We start from the raw sequence: 20,901 nt of genomic DNA, 5'->3' as shown, positions 1-20,901 counted from the left end.
TAAGGCCATCGTAATCGCCAGTTACAGAATAAGCACCTAAATGTATTTTTTTCACCCCTACCCCTTCCCTAATACATTATTTTACGTTTCCGCTTACTTTCATGTAAGTTTGTTTACTAAAAATGTAGAAATTAGCGATTTTTTCGGTCACTCCGTAGATCACCGTGAGTGGGGGGGCCTATTTTAGTCGTTTACCCGGGGCCTTATATTTAGCTGAATAAAATACGGACTCGCCCCGGCTGTATGAACAAAAAAGGGCAAAAGACTAAAATAGGCCCTCCCACTCTCGGTGTGTTACTGAGTGACCGAAAAAACCGCTTTTTAACTGATTAAGTGTTACTTTTTCACCCCTCCCCCTTTCCTTAATACATTAATTTACGTTTAACCCTCGTTTATCTAATTACCCCTCCCCCGTGGGGGCCGATTTTAGTCTTTTACCAGTTTTTTAACTGATTCAATGTAACTTTTAAACCCCCACCCCCCCACCCCCCGCCAAAATGGTTGGCCTATTGCAGTTGTGTACCCTGTTTTCCATATTGAGAATGAGTGCTCTTGCTGATTGGGTAGTAGGTTTTTACCAATATAGGATAAGAGCTGTATAAATTTATTGCCATAGTTTTGTAAAAACGACTTGTTTTGTAAATAAGCGTGCTTCGCCATGGAGACTGGAGGAATAGAAGTCATTCATTAGTTATTCGTTAGTTTGAAAGTTTATTCGTTGATTATCTTTTTCAAGGCGTGAAGATGACTTTCTCCATATGGCTGCAAAGCATTAAAAAGGCGGAAAAAACATCTTCCGTGCTGGGAAATGTTCGGACAGTTTATTATCGGTTTTCAGATGGACGAGAAATGATTGAGGAATACAGTATAGAAACCGGCCTCGTACTAAAGCGTGCCTGGAAAGTACAATCTAGGTTGACTCGAAAGGAGGAATGGCAAATTGAACTCGGTGACTCAAAATGCCCAAGTTTGATTGATAACGAACCCATGTTGAAGGAGGCTGAAACAGAACCAATGGTGTGGAAGAGGATTACTAGAAATTTTATCGAGTGGCGTATTAGAAATCTGCCTTATCCACTCCCTACCTATACAATCACCTGCAATGGTACTTCTAGGACTCTAACTATAAAAACGTCTAATAATAAATTTTTTAAGGAATTAGATATTCCGGAGTTTCATCGCTGCATGTTTGAACCAAAACGAGAAGATTTATCGGTTAAACATCAAAATTCCACTTTAATATTAACAGTAAGTTAAACGTATATACATACAAGCTGGTTTCACATGGAATTTAGAGTTATTGTTTTTTTTTCTAGTATAAGAAACCATTGGTTCTACTGGAGATGGAAAAGGCTGTATTATTGGAACTACAAGATCTAGATACTTTCGATAACGTTGTGTGATACTTTCGAACCCTATTACATACCGCGAAATGACCAATAAATTCTACTAAGTTTAACGCAAGACATTGTTCAAATCAAAATAACAAAGTGGATGGATGAATAAAGCCTATTAATAACCCAAGGGTGCCTTTTAATTATATCCTACCGCTAACCGCTAAAACGCTACATCTGATAACAGAATCCAGACCTTAAATTCAATGGAAGAATGAGGATTTTGTCACAATTAATAAATAGTAGAATCGTACCTTACGCATGCGTTTTCATTTTTTTTGTATTTCTATCATTCCCGAAATGCATTTGCTGTTTGTGTTTCACCCGTCACTGTCAATTTCTCGTTACTGCTCCGACTCTCAAGACTCGTTCCTCATATGTTCATCCTTAGCATTTTCATCCGTTTTCTTTCGGTGGTTACTTTTTGGAAATAGGAATTCTTCTGTCGCAAGCAATACGTGGGCTGTTTAAGAAAACAACGGAAAAGGTAAGTGCGTCATACAGCTGTGAACTGATTTAGTTTTCATACTAGTTGTTCCACCATCTGTAATGCTAGTGAAAATTCATGACGCATGTGTACCCTTTTCTAATGCATTTCAATTTTTTTTACTTGTAATCACATACATGTCTTGCAGTAGCATACAATTTAGGAGGAATATCAAAGGTATTTAAGATAATAATTTTCAAAGACGTTCAATGTTAAAGTTTACAATAAATTAGGCTTTTCCACAATGAACTCCGCATCGAATGATGATGCATTGAGGAAGCCTGGAGAGATTTTCTATTCCACTTATGAACCCAGCAAGGAAGGTACGGTAAACACATGTCGTTGTTACCTTTAATATTTCCAAATCTTATAGTTTTATTATGGACAAATGATGATAATTACGCTCTTTTCTTTTCCATTGCCAATCTTGCAGAAATACTGGAATATGCTGTAAAGATAGGAATCGATCCCGAAAACGAAACTTATTTAGTATACCTCGCACGTCAAGGGTTGTTGCACCCGTTACCCGAAAACTGGAAACCATGGTACGTGTTATATAGTCGAATGTGTAAAACATATTTGCTAAAGGTATATATCGATGTTTTATCAACAAAGAAACAACGCAAATATTGGCTCTATATGATAAGAAGTGGTATGTTTATAGAAGTTTTTAATATTAATTCAATAATGGTCAACAATACAGCAGCGCATGTGCGATATGCAAACTTGCGTCCTGCACTCGATCACTTTTGTTTTTAATTTAACTTTTATTACATATTTTACCAGTTTTGAAATGTGGAGAAGTCGTTTCAACAGAAATTTTTGAACCCTTAAAATAAACCCATTAGTTCCTCATACCGACTCAGCTTGGTCGATAAAATAGCTGTACGTAATGGAGCAATACGCAAGTTTATACCAGTTTCTATATTTTGAAGCAAAACATTTTAATTTAATTAAAATTATGTACCTTAAGTAATCTGATAAAGTTCTGATTAAGAATGGATCCATCGGGCGGTTATCATCAAAAACAATATACCAAGAAATATGTAGATTGTTGGCTGATTGGAGATTGTCTTGAAAATCGAGAAAAAGTAGGCTCAAATAGATGAAAAGATAATCGGAACCACGAAGAAAAAACTATAAATTATTTTACAAGAAGTAAAAAGTGTGACGAATCACTGCTTGAGTTCCATATTTTCTCCAAACAAATAGTGAATTAGATATAAAGGAAAAACTGTACATCTGCCCCTGGAAGATTTGTCATAGTTATCTTTTTCATCGGCCCACAATTTTAAAGCGTAAATTAAGCTATTAAGGAAGAGACAGGGAGGTGAATTTTAAAACCGGGGATACATGAAGCGTAAACTCCCGTATAAACTCAGACCGTTTCTACACACAGCCAAAATTTGGCGGCTTCTACACACAGCCAAAGCCAAAGACAGTTTCTACACACAGCCAAAATTTGGCGGCTAAAGTCAAAATTGTCGGCAAAAGTCAAAAACTCCATATAAAAAAAATAATGGTGTGTGTAGGGACGCTTGAAAAGAAGAACTTCAGAAAAACTACAGAATCATCGCGAAATAACTTTAACACACCTGCAAACAGCTTTTTTAAAAATGTAATATGCTTTAAGCTGATCGGCAGACACATAATGCTGCACTCCAGTGTAGGCCGTTCCGACCCTTGTCAATATGACCCTTGTCTCCATCTGCCATTATTTTTTCCAAAATGTTGGAAAAATGAAGTTCTCTTTTTTTGACTTTAGCCGCCAAATTTTGGCTGTGTGTAGAAACTGTCTCACAGCAGCCGGTAGTTATGGTGATGCTGTTGGAAATGAACAGCGGTCGAGAGCTCGCTCGGCCAGCGGATGCAAAACATTCCTTTTTAAAATCATGATTTTGGCATATCACATCTTACTCATAGTGAAATGAAAGTAATGATAGTGATAAGAAATATCTCAGCTTATCGGCAAGTGTTTTCTACCCCGAAGATTTGCCACCTGCAGCTCATTTTCCATTGGGTTGCCACCTCAGTGACTCTTTCCGCAAGTAAAAGTTGACGGAATATTTTTTCTCGAATTCGAGTCGCCGTTCGAAAACCATAATGCAATGAGTCCTCGATCGTTCGAGTGACTTCATCTATCTATCTCAAGGATTTGTCGAACGGGAGCTCGATTGGGTGCTGTATTGTGAAAATGACGTTCGGGTGAACTTTTGTCAAACGTTCGAAAACCACAGTAGGTACTACACCCAGCGAAATTAAAATAGCACCACCCAGTTTTTTACTTATAAAAAGACGAATAATTAAGTTTCAATCAAATGCTTTGGGCTACATGTGCTAAAAACTGTTACGGATTAAACTAGCATGAGTTTGTTTTGTTTGGTTTAGCCGTTTTTTGGAAAATCCTGGAAAACTAAAAAAGGGGGCGAAATAAAAATAGCACCACTTATTATTTTCAGCAAAATCCATTTGTATTTCTCAAAATTCATCATGGGTTTGGCATTTGTTCATGAACTAACTGATTTCAATTAAACAGCTGATTACAATTAAATGCGATTTCAGCAATTAAACCAGTGTTTCGAGACAAAAAAAAGCTTTAGATGACTGATTTGCTCTCAGCGCTCCAGAACTCGACATTTCAGCATGTTTACACAATCAAATTGCTTTCTATTTTCATAAAAACGACGTGTAAGCATATACCACAGGTTTTCTAGTTTATCGCTATTTTTCAACAATTTTTCATCAGCTGTGTGTGCTTGATGAAGTATTTGAACCATTTTTCTGTTAGATACGCTCGCTGATTATGGTAGGTTATAATTTTTTCGAAAGTAAGATGGTCTGATGGAATCATAGGAACTAAATCGAAAGGAAAAAAAATGATTTCACTGATAATTGCAAGTACTTAGAGTCCACTTTCATAGTCCTGAAAACCAAAACATAGTTCTTTAAAATGAGTGAAAAAAGTAAAATTAACCTGAGGTGGTGCTATTTTTATTTCGCACGGTTTTTTATTAAAAATTGAGTTTTAATGTTCATACTAAAAAAAATATCCCATATAGCAGTTCAAAACATTGATAGTGAGCACACGGATAAAATTAACATAGAGACTGGCATTGTTTCTAAGATTTTTGGAAAAAATAATGCCGAAAAACATGGTGGTGCTATTTTAATTTCGCGCAGTGTATAATGTGCTGCACAGTAGTGGAAGTAGTTTCATTGCCCATTTTTCCCAACATTTGTACAGTACAGATGTATTTTTAATAATTTTACATTGTTTCTGTAGTCATTAGTAGATAATAGCCCAATTGAATGGTATTGGACGATACTGGTGGATTGAAGATTTTTGGCATGAAATCAATGCTGTTGTTTCGAAACCAATTTATGATCTCTGTACTGGAGCAAGCAAGCTGCCATTGCTAAGTCGGACCAAAATTCAACTGGACCTTTATGAGACTTAGGTGCTTATTCTGTAACTTTCGATTACGATGGCCTCAGGCGTTCGATTCATTTGGTTCATTTTGTGTTCATTTGGTGTTCACGATCGCCTGCATGTCGAGTGCATTTTTGTGGTCGACAGCTGGCGTTCCGTTTACATCGAGCATCGAGCATCTGAAAAACAGTTATAGCGTCCTGATTGTGCATCAATAATTTCTTTCTGCTAATCGTATACTATTATTACAAAGGTTAAGTCGTTTTAATACCGAAAAAAACAAGTTAATTAACAGTTTTTTTACTTCAAACTGTCATTTTGAATTGTTTATTGTTTTCGAAACGTTTCGAAATTCGCATGAATCATTGAACGCCTGAGGCCATCGTAATCGAAAGTTACAGAATAAGCACCTTAATGTAACTAATAAACAACTGCAGATCGCTTGCCAAATGAGTAATTTACGGGAAATTTCATCTGCCTAAATGAACTAAAACCTTACATCGTACTTCCTCTACGATTGCTAAAGTCAAATTTGTCTGCTGGTTTTTGCCAAATTGCAGTTTTACGTGGGTTTTTACTCCAGTTAAATTGAGTTTTCATAGTGATTGTGCAGACTTTTTTCACCCTTCGTGTTTCATCGGCGATAACTTTTGAATTGAATTTGAATTTTGAATTAAATTTCGATTTGACGATTTTTTTAACATTAAAGACTTAGGTGCTTATTCTGTAACTTGCGATTACGATGGCCTCAGGCGTTCGATGATTCATGCGAATTTCGAAACGTTTCGAAAACAATAAACAATTCAAAATGACAGTTTGAAGTAAAAAAACTGTGAATTAACTTGATTTTTCTGTATCAAAAACGACTTAGGTGCTTATTCTGTAACTTGCGATTACGATGGCCTGTAGGCGATGATTCATTTGGTTCATTTTTGTGTTCACGATAGCCTGCATGTCGAGTGCATTTTTGTGGTCGACAGCTGGCGTTCTGTTTACATCGAGCATCGAGCATCTGAAAAACGATTATAACGTCCTGATTGTGCATTAATAATTTCTTCCTGCTAATCGTATACTATTATTACAAAGGTTAAGTCGTTTTTGATACCGAAAAAATCAAGTTAGGTGCTTATTCTGTAACTTTCGATTACGATGGCCTCAGGCGTTCGATTCATTTGGTTCATTTTTTGGGTGCTTATTCTGTAACTTTCGATTACGATGGCCTCAGGCGTTCGATTCATTTGGTCCATTTTGTGTTCATTTGGTGTTCACGATCGCCTGCATGTCGAGTGCATTTTTGTGGTCGACAGCTGGCGTTCTGTTTACATCGAGCATCGAGCATCTGAAAAACAGTTATAGCGTCCTGATTGTGCATCAATAATTTCTTTCTGCTAATCGTATACTATTATTACAAAGGTTAAGTCGTTTTTATACCGAAAAAAACAAGTTAATTAACAGTTTTTTTACTTCAAACTGTCATTTTGAATTGTTTATTGTTTTCGAAACGTTTCGAAATTCGCATGAGGTGCTTATTCTGTAACTTTCGATTGCGATGGCCTCAGGCGTTCGATGATTCATGCGAATTTCGAAACGTTTCGAAAACAATAAACAATTCAAAATGACAGTTTGAAGTCAAAAAACTGTTAATTAACTTGTTTTTTTCGGTATAAAAACGACTTAACCTTTGTAATAATAGTATACGATTAGCAGAAAGAAATTATTGAAGCACAATCAGGACGCTATAACTGTTTTTCAGATGCTCGATGCTCGATGTAAACAGAACGCCAGCTGTCGACCACAAAAATGCACTCGACATGCAAGCGATCGTGAACACCAAATGAACATAAAATGAACCAAATGAATCGAACGCCTGAGGCCATCGTAATCGAAAGTTACAGAATAAGGTGCTTATTCTGTAACTTTCGATTACGATGGCCTCAGGCGTTCAATGATTCATGCGAATTTCGAAACGTTTCGAAAACAATAAACAATTCAAAATGACAGTTTGAAGTAAAAAAACTGTTAATTAACTTGTTTTTTACGGTATAAAAACGACTTAACCTTTGTAATAATAGTATACGATTAGCAGAAAGAAATTATTGATGCACAATCAGGACGCTAAAACTGTTTTTCAGATGCTCGATGCTCGATGTAAACAGAACGCCAGCTGTCGACCACAAAAATGCACTCGACATGCAGGCGATCGTGAACACCAAATGAACACAAAATGAACCAAATGAATCGAACGCCTGAGGCCATCGTAATCGAAAGTTACAGAATAAGCACCTAAGCACCTGAATCATCGAACGCCTGAGGCCATCGTAATCGAAAGTTACAGAATAAGCACCTTGTTCATTTTTGTGTTCACGATAGCCTGCATGTCGAGTGCATTTTTGTGGTCGACAGCTGGCGTTCTGTTTACATCGAGCATCGAGCATCTGAAAAACAGTTATAGCGTACTGATTGTGCATCAATAATTTCTTTCTGCTAATCGTATACTATTATTACAAAGGTTAAGTCGTTTTTATACCGAAAAAAACAAGTTAATTAACAGTTTTTTTACTTCAAACTGTCATTTTGAATTGTTTATTGTTTTCGAAACGTTTCGAAATTCGCATGAATCATCGAACGCCTGAGGCCATCGTAATCGAAAGTTACAGAATAAGCACCTTAATTCACAGTTTTTTTACTTCAAAATGTCATTTTGAATTGTTTTTTGTTTTCGAAACGTTTTGAAGCAACGAGTTGAAGTTTCGAAATTCGCATGAATCATCGAACACCTGAGGTCATCGAAATCGCTTGGTACAGAATAAGCACCTTAGACCTTTGAAAAGACACCAACAGAGTATCAAAGCGACCACTACGAGCGCAACAGTGAGTTGAAGAATGCGGCCAAATATTAAGTGTTCCAAGCATTATTTCTGTGTCTTTTCAATTAATTCCTCCTCCGTTTTTGCAATAAAATTGTTACAATAGATCCTACGTTTAAAGTTAGCCCAGAAATTTTCGTTGGGCCGCAGCTAGGGTACGTTGAGCGGGTTGGCAATCTTCGGTATCACATTGATACTTAGCCGCTCCATTTCGTCTAACGATCACTTAATTTTTTTGGTTTGGTACTCCAAGTATGGTTTCTGGTCAGATTCCCCGGTCTTCGTACTACTAGTGTTCCTTGATGAATGACGCAACCTACTGCAGCCACTTTGTATAATAAATTTTCTCGATCACGACCAGTTCGGAGTTAAAGAAGTGCAGCTGATTGTTAGCCATAGCAGGGCCTTCTTGAGGAACTTGGTGTGTGAGTGAATTAACTTTAGAGCTCACTTTCTTCGTGCGAGAAGTAAAATCTGAAGTGCCTTTTAATAATTTGTCATCAAAGATGAGATAGGTATCGCGTTCATCCGCCACCGCCACGTCGCGCTGCGCCGTAAAATTTAACTTGACGATCTTGGTCAACCGCTGTCGCTGTGACATTACTTGCTGCTCTGAGATCAGTGCCCGGGATTTCCGCTGCCAGGCGTGTATGCCCAAGTACTCCAGATACTTTTTAACTATTTGGACCATTGCACCGATCTCACGGCCAATCGCAAGTAGCGATGTAGACACTTTTTCCTCGGTCTCTGTCATCAGCATCTTTTGGAGGTTTTGGTCGGTCAGAGTCGTCGGTCGAGTAGAACCATGCCTTTTTGTAACGCTTTTATTGTTGGATAATGGCCAAGATCTTGCAGATACTGATACGGCCATATCCGACACTTACAAAGTGGCACACAATAATCTTGTTGGACGCCCCAGGATACCGTTTTTGAAATGCGCATACCTCGGAACGAAGTTGCTTCGCTGTTTTCGCCATCACGATTAGAGTTCGACTGATAGAGCTTTCAAATTTTGTCTGATGACTGCTATTGAAGCTGCATGTTTAGTTTCTGCAGTGCGATTTTTCGGTTTACCCATGAAAAATCGGAAAATTTTGTCTCTTTTTTAATGCATACGGTAGTATAAACACAAAGTGTAAAGCCGGGGATACATGAAGCGTAAACTCAAGCGTAAATATAAAATTAATTTACACTTGAACATTTTTAATTATTACCGAATAACACTGAACTTTTATCGACTTTTGTGAGAAAAATAGGATCTTTTTTCCGAAGAAAAAGATTAAAAACGCTAGTAATGATCACTCACTATTAATGCAAACCACAATCAGGAAATATAGTGAGGCAAATAGCTTGCAAACAGCGTTTATGGATTTATGCTCCGTGGACCTATAATCTTTTTTACACCGTGTAAACGGCAAATGTAAACTTTTTGGCATTACACTCTGAGTTTATACGAGAGTTTACGCTTCATGTATCGCCGGCTTAATGCCAAAAAGATTATGCTTATGTCAATAAGATTATAGGCCCGCGGAGCGTAAAACCGAGCGTAAAAACGAGCGTAAACTTAGCGCCAACAACGCTTCACGTAGCGTTATGATGAATTGAATGTTCTACAATCGCTAATATACAGTAAAACATCTTTAAATATAAAAAAGATGTTCAGAAATCAACTTATCTCGTCGATTTATGTTTTTTGTGGCCAAAAACACATGTAATTGATGTAATAGCATAGTGTAATTGCAGGTGCACGAATGTAATTGCAGTTGACGTTTCGGTATAAACTTTTATGCGATTATGCCTGCCACACGAAGCGTAAACTTTTTGGCATTACATTCTGAGTTTATACGAGAGTTTACGCTTCGTGTATTCCTGCCTTAAACTATTTGGCACTACATTCTGAGTTTACACTAGAGTTTACGCTTCGTCTATCTCAGGCTTTATGATTTTAAGATCCAAGCAAAGCTAATCAAAACACTTTTCTAAAATGACTACCTGATAGTCCAGTACTTCTAAAACATGCAATAAAAAGTTAAATTTAATAAAAAGTTCGGCCACAGGGAGGAAGTTTTTCGAATTACTTTTTTAACATTTCACTTTTTTATTTTTTTTTTCTTAGCTATAGCAAGCAAATTAAGGCGTATTACTACTACGATCGTGCTACAAAAAAATCTCAATGGGAACATCCGATTGATGTGCTATATCGTGCAAAGGTGGCCGATACCCGGAAAGCGATTTCTTCAGATTACAGCAACTTAAATTCCCATACATATAAATTCCCATTCAAACAGACTCCCTTGTATCCCCTTCCTGGAAATAGTGTACAAGAATCAGATTTAACCACCTCTTCTACACAAAAAAGCATGGCATTAAATGAAAAATACCAACAAAATCAAGAACAACGCTTGGAGTTGGTAGAGGTTGTTGAAGTGGATGAAATTGATTCGAACAAAGAAAATGATAGTCAAGAACCCTTTCCTTTGAAAACCGAAAAGAGAATTTCATCAATTGATGCAATTAAACCAGCACGAGCGAATGATAGTGCTGTTTTGTCAAAATTATTGAGTAACAGTCTGAGTCCATCTTTTCACGGTTTTACGATAACTGGCTTAGGGTCTCAATTTCTAAAATCCAATCAAAAATCGGTGGTGAAAGATCCAGAGCAAACCAAGCCGACCGAATCGGAGGTGAAAGGAATACTGAGAGATTCAAATTTTACTTATGTTCGCGGTAAAACTACTTTTAGTGAAGAATCTGGATATGATGAGAAGAAAAGTGTTCGTTTTGATTTTGATCACAAAATTGTACTCAAATCTAACGAGCCAGATTCGATATACTGCTTGAGTAATACACAAGTCTCTGACGACTACTACGAGAAGAATAACAGCTGTGTAGAGAGTACAGTGGAAGGCAATAAAAACCGAGAAGTAAATTCTGGTTTTGAAATATTCGAACACTCAAAAGAATTGAGCATGAATGATCCCAGCGATTTCAAAAATGCTAAACCAAAAATGATTCTTAAAAGTTCAGCGTCGACTGAATCGCCTACTATCGACAGTAAAGGTGTAATTTCATACCATTTTGAAAAAATAAAGGAACGACAATTGCACGTGGAAGACAAGCCATGTGTTTCGTCACATACAACCAAAAATGATATAATGAATGAAATTGAAAAAGAATACAAAAAGTACGACGTAATGCTTGCTTCGGAAAAAGAACACCTGATCGAACAATTTAAATGTAATGCCGATGAATTAAAAAAATATCATCAACTTGAATTGGGCAAGATGGAACGATATTATGGGGAACAGAATCTAAAAGAAATTGAAGCGTATAAGAATACACTCAAACATAATTTCGACCTAACAGTAAATTCGCTTTCAAATGAACACCGGGAAAAAATGGCAACACTGCAAAAGAATCACGACGAAATTTTACACGATCTTGAACGTGATTTAAAATTGGAAGAAGAACTCATTAAAAAAGAACACACAAAAATGTTAACAGATATGAAGCTAAAGTTATGCCACGAGCTTGAATTAGAAAAACAGAGGATGCGAGAAATGGGTGAAGATCGTTTGTACGAAAAAATCCGTTGCGAAAAACGTCTTCTTGAAGACAAGTATAAGTGCTTGAAGGATAAGTACATTCGCTTAAAGTCGGATTTGCGCATCTCATTAGAACGACGAAAGAAACGACGAGAGATGCAGCAGGACCCGCAACTATATCAAAACATCCACAATAATGTATTGCTCAGCAAAAGTTACGAGACGGACGAAAGAAGTTCTTCGAATGCTGTTTCCATATATCCAAACAGAAATGGGAAATCAACTTCCAGACCTGAGGTTGCAATGACCGACATATTATCTAGCAGCAATGCAGCTGCTTTTTCCATCTCGAATAGCTATTCAAATAACAAAAAAACGGTGAGTGATACAACAGGCAAGCATGCAGCTTTGTTGGTGAAAACTAATAAAAATAATAATAATAATAAAAATAATAATAATAATAATAATAATAATAATAATAATAATAATAATAATAATAATAATAATAATAATAATAATAATAATAGTAATAACAATAAAAATAATAATAATATACAATGCAGTTATCATCATAGCATCAACAATAATGACAGTAAAACTGATTCATTCAGTATTGAGGAGACGAGTCGAAGCGAAAGAACGATTTCAAAACAATGTTTACAGTTACGCAAAATCTTCGAAAATGAGCAGAGAGATGATAATTTAAATTTCCAATATGATAATCATACATCTAACGAAAAAAATACCACATTAACTAACGAAAGCGTAGTAAAAGGATTGGAAACATCGATTAGCCAAACGCACCAAACCAAACTAAAACGCAATATCTCCAGACAAACTAATTCTACTTCAACCTGCAAGATGAATTCAACACAGGAGTGTGCTAGTCGAAGGAGCAAATGCACACCGCTGGAATGTTTACGGATTCAGTTCGAAAAATTGGAAGAACTTGAAGATCAAATACCAGAGAGCAGTTATGATGCACCCTACCATTTGCGATATCCATTCGTCAATAAGCACGTTGAAAACAATGATTCGCATTGTCATGATGAGGAGTGTTTTACTGAGAAAAATGTAGATCAGCACACAAATAATGATATGAGCAGCGAGTTGGAATTTTTCAAACATCGCATTCATCTCGAGCGTGACTCGGTTATGCGCGCAAAAGAATCTTTGAAAATGCAAAAGGAATGTTTTTTAGTTAAAAAGAAAAACATGTTGATAAAACATGCAATAGAAAACGAACAAAATGTCGATGATATCCTTAAGGTAAGTTAATTTTATTAATTATTTTCAAATATTTGCCTGAAAACTTGCATAACTTTGCTTTTCAGGAGCAGGAGAAACTAATTGAAATGGAAATTTCATTGCATCGCACTCGGACATTACTTAGCGAGAAAGTTATTCGATTGCGCCATTTGGAAAGATCATTTAATTATTTGACGGAGAAAAAAGATCCGTTTCGAAAAGAAATTTCTGTCAATGAAAAAAGCATAGACACAATAAGCGATCACTCGTCTTATTCAAGCTCTAGTATTACTGATGCAACAGGTTTGACCAAACATCTCACAACAAAACCAATGATGTCTATGAAGACATTTTCCCAATCCGAGTATTCGATGTATTTAGAACATTTGCACACAGAGATACTAGACATCTGGCGATTGCTAAGTAAGTATCAAATCAATCGAATCAATTGTACCTATTACAGTCATTTTTCTTTGATGTTTTTCTTACTAATATAGATAGTTTTGAAGAAGTGAGGAACACACACCAATCGACTGAAACTACTGCACCTTTCATGCATAAACAGTCTTCGACCCTAATGGAAGCATTAGGTTGTAACCTTATCGTGAACATGCAACACCAACAATATCAACCAACATTGAGTCTATTGGAAAAAACACGGGACCTAAAAAGGTGGCTTCGACAAGCAAAAAAAGAGCACGAAATGATTAAAATGAAATCTTCCGTGTGATGCAAATGAAATAATAATGTTAACCTACAGTAGTGGTCGATAAATTAGCAGCGCTAGTACGTTAAGCTAACTTACGTCCTGTACTCGCTCAAATTTGTTTTTAATCAAACTTTAAAACATATTTTAGTACTGGAATCTAGAGAAGCCAGATCTGGCTTTGGTATTTCTTAGGATTACACAGCGTGTTTGTAGTTCTTGGTAATCGTTGAACATTATTATTATGTTATTCAATTTCCTGTTTTGGGGGGAATTGATTTATAGCCCATATTTTCTTCAAAATGTTCACTATTGCATTCTTAATGTCAGGGATAAGAAAATCGATCGATTTAGGACGAGGAATCAAATAGACCATTCGATTTCGCTGTCTTTAAATATTGCCTTTGAACAGCTAGTATCTGTTGTTGTTTTTGGGGTCATTATTTGCAAATTAAAAAAACATTTTTGGGCATTTTGTATTCAACTCTGGATAACATACACGTTTTACATGCTATCGATGTAGTTTGTTACTTCTATGGACTCTTCGATGCGATGAATAGGGCATACGCTGCAGTATGAGAAACAACTCCAAATCAGATTTTTGCGAAACCAATTTTCTTCGAGATTACAGCGTTTTTTTTTGTTCGTTTTTGTGCGTAGAGATCATCTTAATGACCTTCGCTTTTGTTTGGAGTCATACAATTCTACGTTGCTTCTATCTGTTCATATTATTAGGTGTATGCATTGAAATCCGTGGTTTTGCTAATACATGGCGCCATTTTGCTTGGGGATGGTTTACATCCTCATTTGTTATGTCGTTTTAAAGTATAACTAAATACCTTTAAAACGCTATAAGGCAACGGTCATAATATTGACTACAACATAGTTTTTTCTCCAGTTGAAAATGTCAAGTTTGGTGCCTGAAAAGTCCATTTTGCGCGGAGATTTAAAAACCTTTTTTCATTTCAAGAAAACAGCTGCTGAAAATTATCATGTGTTGGTTTAAGCTTATGTTGAACATGTTACGATACAAAAAAATGTGAAAGCTGGCTTCAAAGGTTTAGAAGCGGAGATTTTGTCTTTAAAGACACAGAAGGTTCGGGTACACCAAAATAATGAGAAAATCCAGTTTTCACGTGTGTCGTGCACTAAGAACTTTCGGAAACTCATGAAATTGTTGATAGAGAACGTTATCAACAATAATTGCTCCATTTGAAGCAAGCTCTGACCTAAAAAACGGTAAAAATGGGAAAAATGACGTAATAAACTTTTTTTTCAACATGCTAGCGCTAGGCCGCATGCTGCCAAACCGATGAAAACTTTTTTGAAAACCTCGAAGACCAAATGTTACCCTCCCCGCAGTATTCCTCAGACATTGTTCTTTCTAAATACTTCTTGTTTGGTTGATTAAAAAATTGTTTGGAAGCACAGCACCTCATTCTTTATGAAAGTATTGAAAAGATGGCAGTTGCCTAAACTGCTTCAAAAGATGAGCAGTTCTTTCGACATGAAATTCGAAAATTGCCCAAAATATAGTAAAAAGTAGTGGCTAGCGAAAGTCAATATGTCAATATAAGCAGATTGTTAAGATTTATTGAGAAATAACCGATTAAATTTGGTACAAACACCGCGGATTTCAACGCATATACCTAATATATTTCTCTATTCCTTAATGGATCAAAATACGAAGGTCATACCACAATGAAAACAATCGGGAAGCATTTGTAATTTTATCTATGATTTTTTTCTTGATGAGATATACAGGGTGAGGCAAAAAAAACTGCAACACATTTAAAACGCCATATCTTTTTCATTTTTGTTTGATTTTTTTTAATAAAACCAAAAAATGTCGCGAATTTTATAAACTTTCAGAATCAGTTCAGTTTTTTTTTCGATATGTTACTTTTTGAATGAATTATGGTCTTGAGACTGTAGAAGAAACCATCGCTCGTTGCCCACAGGCTGCTTTGTGGGATTTTGGCTCATTCTTGGAGAAGCATTTGCATCAACTGTTCAAAACTGTGTTCTTTTTTAGGTCTAACCTTGCTCTTCAAAACACCACAACCGGTGAAATCCTAAGCCGGGGATACATGAAGCGTAAACTCTAGTATAAACTCAGAGCGTAATGCCAAAAAGATTATGCTTATGTCAAAAAGATTATAGGCCCGCGGAGCGTAAATCCGAGCGTAAAATCAAGCGTAAACTCATCACCAACATGAAGCGTAGTGATATGAATTGAATTGAGAATTGAGTGATATGAGTTGAATGTTATTGCCCGAAGGTAATTGCAGTTGACGTTTCGGTATAAACTTTAATGCGATTATGCCTGCCACACGTAAACTTTTTGGCATTAGATTGCGTCTAAACGAGCACGAATGTATCGCGAAAGTATCGCGACGACGAGGCGAATAAACGTCATCCCCATACAAGTGCGCGAAAGTTTGATCGCGATAGCATGGATGCCCGTGTAAGATTGCGTCTAAACGAGCACGAAAGAATCGCGAAAGTATCGCGACGACGAAACGAATAAACGTCATCCCCATACAAGTGCGCGAAAGTTTTATCGCGATAGCATGGATGCCCGTGTAGGGAGCGAATGCATCGCGAAAGAACGAACACTGCTGTCAAAGCTGTCATTTCATATAAAAAAAGCCCTCTGGCGGAGGTCTGTCGAAGAACACACGCTTTCGCGAAAGTTTTTGCTCAGTCTGAGCAAAATCTTTCGCGATGCATTCGTTTACCGTCTGGAAGCAACCTTAGGTGCTTATTCTGTAACTTGCGATTACGATGGCCTCAGGCGATCGATTCATTTGGTTCATTTTGTGTTCATTTGGTGTTCACGATCGCCTGCATGTCGAGTGCATTTTTGTGGTCGACAGCTGGCGTTCTGTTTACATCGAGCATCGAGCATCTGAAAAACAGTTATAGCGTCCTGATTGTGCATCAATAATTTCTTTCTGCTAATCGTATACTATTATTACAAAGGTTAAGTCGTTTTTATACCGAAAAAAACAAGTTAATTAACAGTTTTTTTACTTCAAACTGTCATTTTGAATTGTTTATTGTTTTCGAAACGTTTCGAAATTCGCATGAATCATCGAACGCCTGAGGCCGTCGTAATCGAAAGTTACAGAATAAGCACCTTACATTCTGAGTTTACGCTTAGCGGGCGTCAGACGAATCGAAATGAAGCGTGGAACTTTTTTTTTCGTCAATGTCTCGGTTGCTTTGAGGGAAGATACAGAGTCCTGTTGGAATCTCTAGGGATTTCGCATGAATTGTTTGCATTTCTAGGACTGCAATGAACCTTTTAATAGCTTTGGCACATGAATTTGTTGATTAATCTCGGATCCACCGAACGAAAATGTGCGAAGAATATAAAAATTGCATGTTATGGCATCTCAAACCATTATCAACCCGGCTTATGCGTCCTGGTGGGCAGCCGAAGGTGTAAATTATCAGCTGACTTCCCTGCAAATAAACTCCATAATTTTTTTGTTTAAAAAACCCCACGATAACGAATAGTTTCTCATTGAAGAAAACCAATTCAGAATTTAATCACTTGCGGCCAAGCGAAGTAACTGTTTGAGTAACATGAGGCCATCCCCAGTTTAAGGCAGGAATACACGAAGCGTAAACTCTCGTATAAACTCAGAATGTAATGCCAAAAAGTTTACGCTTCGTGTGGCAGGCATAATCGCATAAAAGTTTATACCGAAACGTCAAATGCAATTACATTCGGGCACCTGCAATTACACTATGCTATTACATCAATTACATGTGTTTCTGGCCACAAAAAACATAAATCGACGAGATAAGTTGATTTCTGAACATCTTCTTTTATATTTTAAGATGTTTTTACTGTATATTAGCGATTGTAGAATATTCAATTCATCATAACGCTACGCTTCATGTTGGTGTTGAGTTTACGCTTGCTGTTACGCTCGGATTTACGCTCCGCGGGCCTATAATCTTTTTGACATAAGTATAATCTTTTTGGCATTACACTCTGAGTTTATACGAGAGTTTACGCTTCATGTATCGCCGGCTTTAGAATTGGAAAGGTCTTTATTTAAAGCTCATTTTGAAGTATTGGTTGGGCGATTCGAGCTTAAATTCTACATAATTTTGAGTGGGCTGCGTCGTAAATTTTTTCAATTCGCTTCATAACTTTTTGAACATTTTTTTTCGATGTTGCCGTTTTTGCGGTTGCGGTTTCAGGATGTTTGGCAACTCTAACACTAGCACAATAACCAATTATGGTAATAGATCCAATAGATTAATTCACATTTATGTAACGAAACCCACTTGTGGTTTTGCTACCAAATAAAAACAATAAAATTTGACATCATTAAATTCCATCACGAATTATTATTTTTCTGACAATTTCCCACTAAAATGCTTTTATATGCTTATAAACAATAGAATGAGCTATCACTGGAAAAAATGTACAAGGTCTCGGACGAGTGGTTTAGAAATGGCAGCAGTTTGAACTATATATATATATTGTAAAACGGGATTGGTTCCGTAATTAAAACTTAGCGGGGCAGAACCGCTGTCACCAATTTCTTCGGATAAATGACGAAGTCGACACTGGAAATCTCTTTTAGGAACTGACCGCGTTTATTCTTACTCTAGCTCTTTTATATGTTTTTACCGCATTCTTCGACGTGCAGCCTTCCCACTACTCTCACGCACACCACTCGTCTCCATTCCGTAACTGCCGATGTCCTTATGTGATGCCTCTCACCTATGTCCTTCTACCTAGCGTTGAGGGTAGAGCGCCGCCGATGCTGCTGAACGTCCGTTGGGTCTGGGAAAAACCCACCATTCAGGATACGCAGGATGCCGATGTTGTTCGATACCGTCGCTGAGGGTACGGCGCTGGTGGTGCTGGACATACGTGGGGTTTTAGGGAAAACCCGCCGTTTATGATGTGCAGGATGTCGCTGTTGCTCTTTACTGGCGTTGCTGCGTCGTGGATGATGTCGAACAAGCGTTGGGTTTTTTTAGAAATAAAATCCCGCCGTTCGTGATGTGCAGGATCGCCGGATGTTAGTGTTACCCAGCCGAGACCGTCGCTGCAGGTACGAGGCCGCAAATGGAGTTGGATGCGCATTGAGTTGGTAAACCCGCCGTTTATGATGCGCAGGATCGCAGGATGTTGTTCCTTCTCAGCCGGGATCGTGTTCGCCGTCCGCTGGGATGAAATCTCGGTTGAGGGTGGGTAGAGCACGGGTAGATTAGGCATACGTGAAGCGTCTCGTGAAGGAAGCGAGACGGGACGCTTCAATATATATATATTAGGTTGGGTAATAAGGTTTTTCGTATTTTGGCAATAGATGGCTTTGGAGTCGTCTATCTCCACCGTTATAAATCACATTATGTCATATCATACCACGTTGTTTTAAGGGACATTTGATGTATCTTTTAATCAAAACAAAACAGAATTTGGAGCAGTGGCCAAAAAGTTATAGCTGTTCAAAGATGAGTGAAAATAGTGAAGAAATTCGCTATATTTTGAAAATGTTCTACAAAAAAGGGAAAAATGCCACGCAAGCCTCCAATTAAATTTGTGATGTTTAGGGGGACAATGCTGAATCAGTTCATGTAGCATAACGATGGTTCGCTTGCTTCAGTTCTGAAAATTTTGATGTGAAAGATGCACCTCGCTCTGGTCGACCTATCGTTACTAAAGACGATGAAATTATTGAAAGGATCGTCACATAAGCAGCCGAGGCATCGTTGATGAACTAAACATTCACCATAAAACGGTTTTGAACCATTTAAAAACGGGTGGCTACAAAAAAAGCTCAATTTTTGGATACCGCATGAATTGAATGTGAAAAATTTAATTCACCGAATTAACATCTCCGATTCTTTGCTGAAACGGAATGAAATCGAACCGTTTCTGAAGCGAATGGTTAAAGGACATGAAAAGTGGATCAAATACGACAATAACGTGCGAAAACGATCATGGTGCAAGAATGCAGAAGCTACACAAACAGTCCCAAAGCCAGGAAGACGCCGCGGAAGGTAATGCTCTGCGTTTGGTGGGATTGGAGAGGAATCAATCATTATGAGCTACTCTAGCCTGGTCAAACTATTGATTCTAGACTTTACTGTCACCAATTGATGAGATTGAAGCAAGCAATCGAAGAAAAACTTCCAGAATTGGTCAACAGAAAGGCCATCGTCTTCCACCATGACAACGCTAGACAACACACGTCTTTGATGACTCGGAAAAAACTGGGAGTGCTTGGCCGGGAAGTTTTGATGCATCCTCCATATAGCCCAGACCTTGCACCATCGGATTACCACTTGTTTCGTTCTATGCAAAACTCCCTTAGTGGAGTACCGCTACCTTCAAGAGAAGCATGTGAAAACATCGTGTCACAGTTTTTTAACGATAAACCACGGAGTTTTTACACTAAAGGAATTATGTCTTTAGCCGAAAAATGGCAAAAGGTGGTTAACCAAAATGGATAATATTTGGTTGAATAAAGTTGCTCAAAACTAAAAATATATCTCTTTGAAGTTTTACTCAACATACGAAAAGACTTATTACCCAACCTAATATATAATAGAAATTTGCCAAAATAATAGATTTATTTTGATCATAGCGTAGAACTATATCACTAAAAATATTAGGCATGTGTAGTATCGCCTGAGCAGAATTAGTTACGAATGGGTTTCTGTTTATGCGTTCGCATACACATACATCCGCCATATGTATTTAGCCAAAAAATAATAGATGCAATAATAATTTGAAGACTATCTACAAACCAGGAAACACTGAAACAGTCGACGAACAGTTGGTTCCATTTCTTGGATGATCTCTGTTCCGTACACATATATTGCATCAAAATCTGCCAAATATGGCATGGTAATTTTGGTTTTATGTGCTACAATACGTAATAGTCGTGATCAATACACTACTCCCAAAAGCAACTTAGGCCGGCGTATTATTTTTGGATTTGACAGAAAAAATATCAGATCAAAATGTAGCATGCCACATTTTTTTTTACTTTATATGATTTGGTTGAAGAATTGAATAAAAATCGTATGGCATTGTGCACGATTACCAAACATATTTGAGAACTTATAAGAAGACTAAGGTGCTTAGGTGCTTATTCTGTAACTTTCGATTACGATGGCCTCAGGCGTTCGATGATTCATGCGAATTTCGAAACGTTTCGAAAACAATAAACAATTCAAAATGAC

General features: G+C 37.2%; 3 protein-coding genes across 7 annotated transcripts; 2 read left to right on the top strand and 1 right to left on the bottom strand.

Annotated features, from left to right (window-relative positions):
- The first annotated feature begins 662 nt into the window (after positions 1-662).
- Positions 663-1,464, top strand: LOC126575912 (protein DPCD). The gene is made up of 2 exons (XM_050236934.1): positions 663-1,248; positions 1,317-1,464. Exons 1-2 carry the CDS (start codon positions 745-747, stop codon positions 1,401-1,403), a joined length of 591 nt encoding a protein of 196 aa, XP_050092891.1. The 5' UTR covers positions 663-744; the 3' UTR covers positions 1,404-1,464.
- Positions 1,465-1,681: 217 nt separating this feature from the next.
- LOC126575814 (putative uncharacterized protein DDB_G0291812) lies at positions 1,682-13,875 on the top strand. Of its 5 annotated transcripts, none has more exons than XM_050236726.1 (8): positions 1,687-1,881; positions 2,030-2,058; positions 2,115-2,204; positions 2,315-2,426; positions 10,295-12,101; positions 12,600-12,992; positions 13,058-13,394; positions 13,469-13,875. In XM_050236726.1, the coding sequence occupies exons 3-8, from the start codon at positions 2,126-2,128 to the stop codon at positions 13,699-13,701; spliced, it is 2,961 nt and encodes a 986-aa protein (XP_050092683.1). In that variant the 5' UTR covers positions 1,687-1,881; positions 2,030-2,058; positions 2,115-2,125; the 3' UTR covers positions 13,702-13,875. The 5 variants fall into 5 exon arrangements, with proteins under 5 accessions (XP_050092680.1, XP_050092679.1, XP_050092683.1 ...); XM_050236725.1 differs by having other exon boundaries at positions 12,585-12,992; XM_050236723.1 differs by having other exon boundaries at positions 1,682-1,881; positions 2,033-2,058; positions 10,295-12,992.
- Positions 13,876-17,496: 3,621 nt separating this feature from the next.
- Positions 17,497-20,780, bottom strand: LOC126575917 (uncharacterized). The gene is made up of 2 exons (XM_050236938.1): positions 20,464-20,780; positions 17,497-18,877 (listed from the first exon to the last, which is right to left on the bottom strand). The coding sequence occupies exons 1-2, from the start codon at positions 20,560-20,562 to the stop codon at positions 18,509-18,511; spliced, it is 468 nt and encodes a 155-aa protein (XP_050092895.1). The 5' UTR covers positions 20,563-20,780; the 3' UTR covers positions 17,497-18,508.
- Between the last annotated feature and the right edge of the window lie 121 nt (positions 20,781-20,901).

The sequence above is a fragment of the Anopheles aquasalis genome, chromosome 3 (assembly GCF_943734665.1).
Source record: "Anopheles aquasalis chromosome 3, idAnoAquaMG_Q_19, whole genome shotgun sequence".
NCBI lineage: Eukaryota > Metazoa > Arthropoda > Insecta > Diptera > Culicidae > Anopheles > Anopheles aquasalis.
This window is presented reverse-complemented; position numbering and strand designations above follow the sequence as displayed.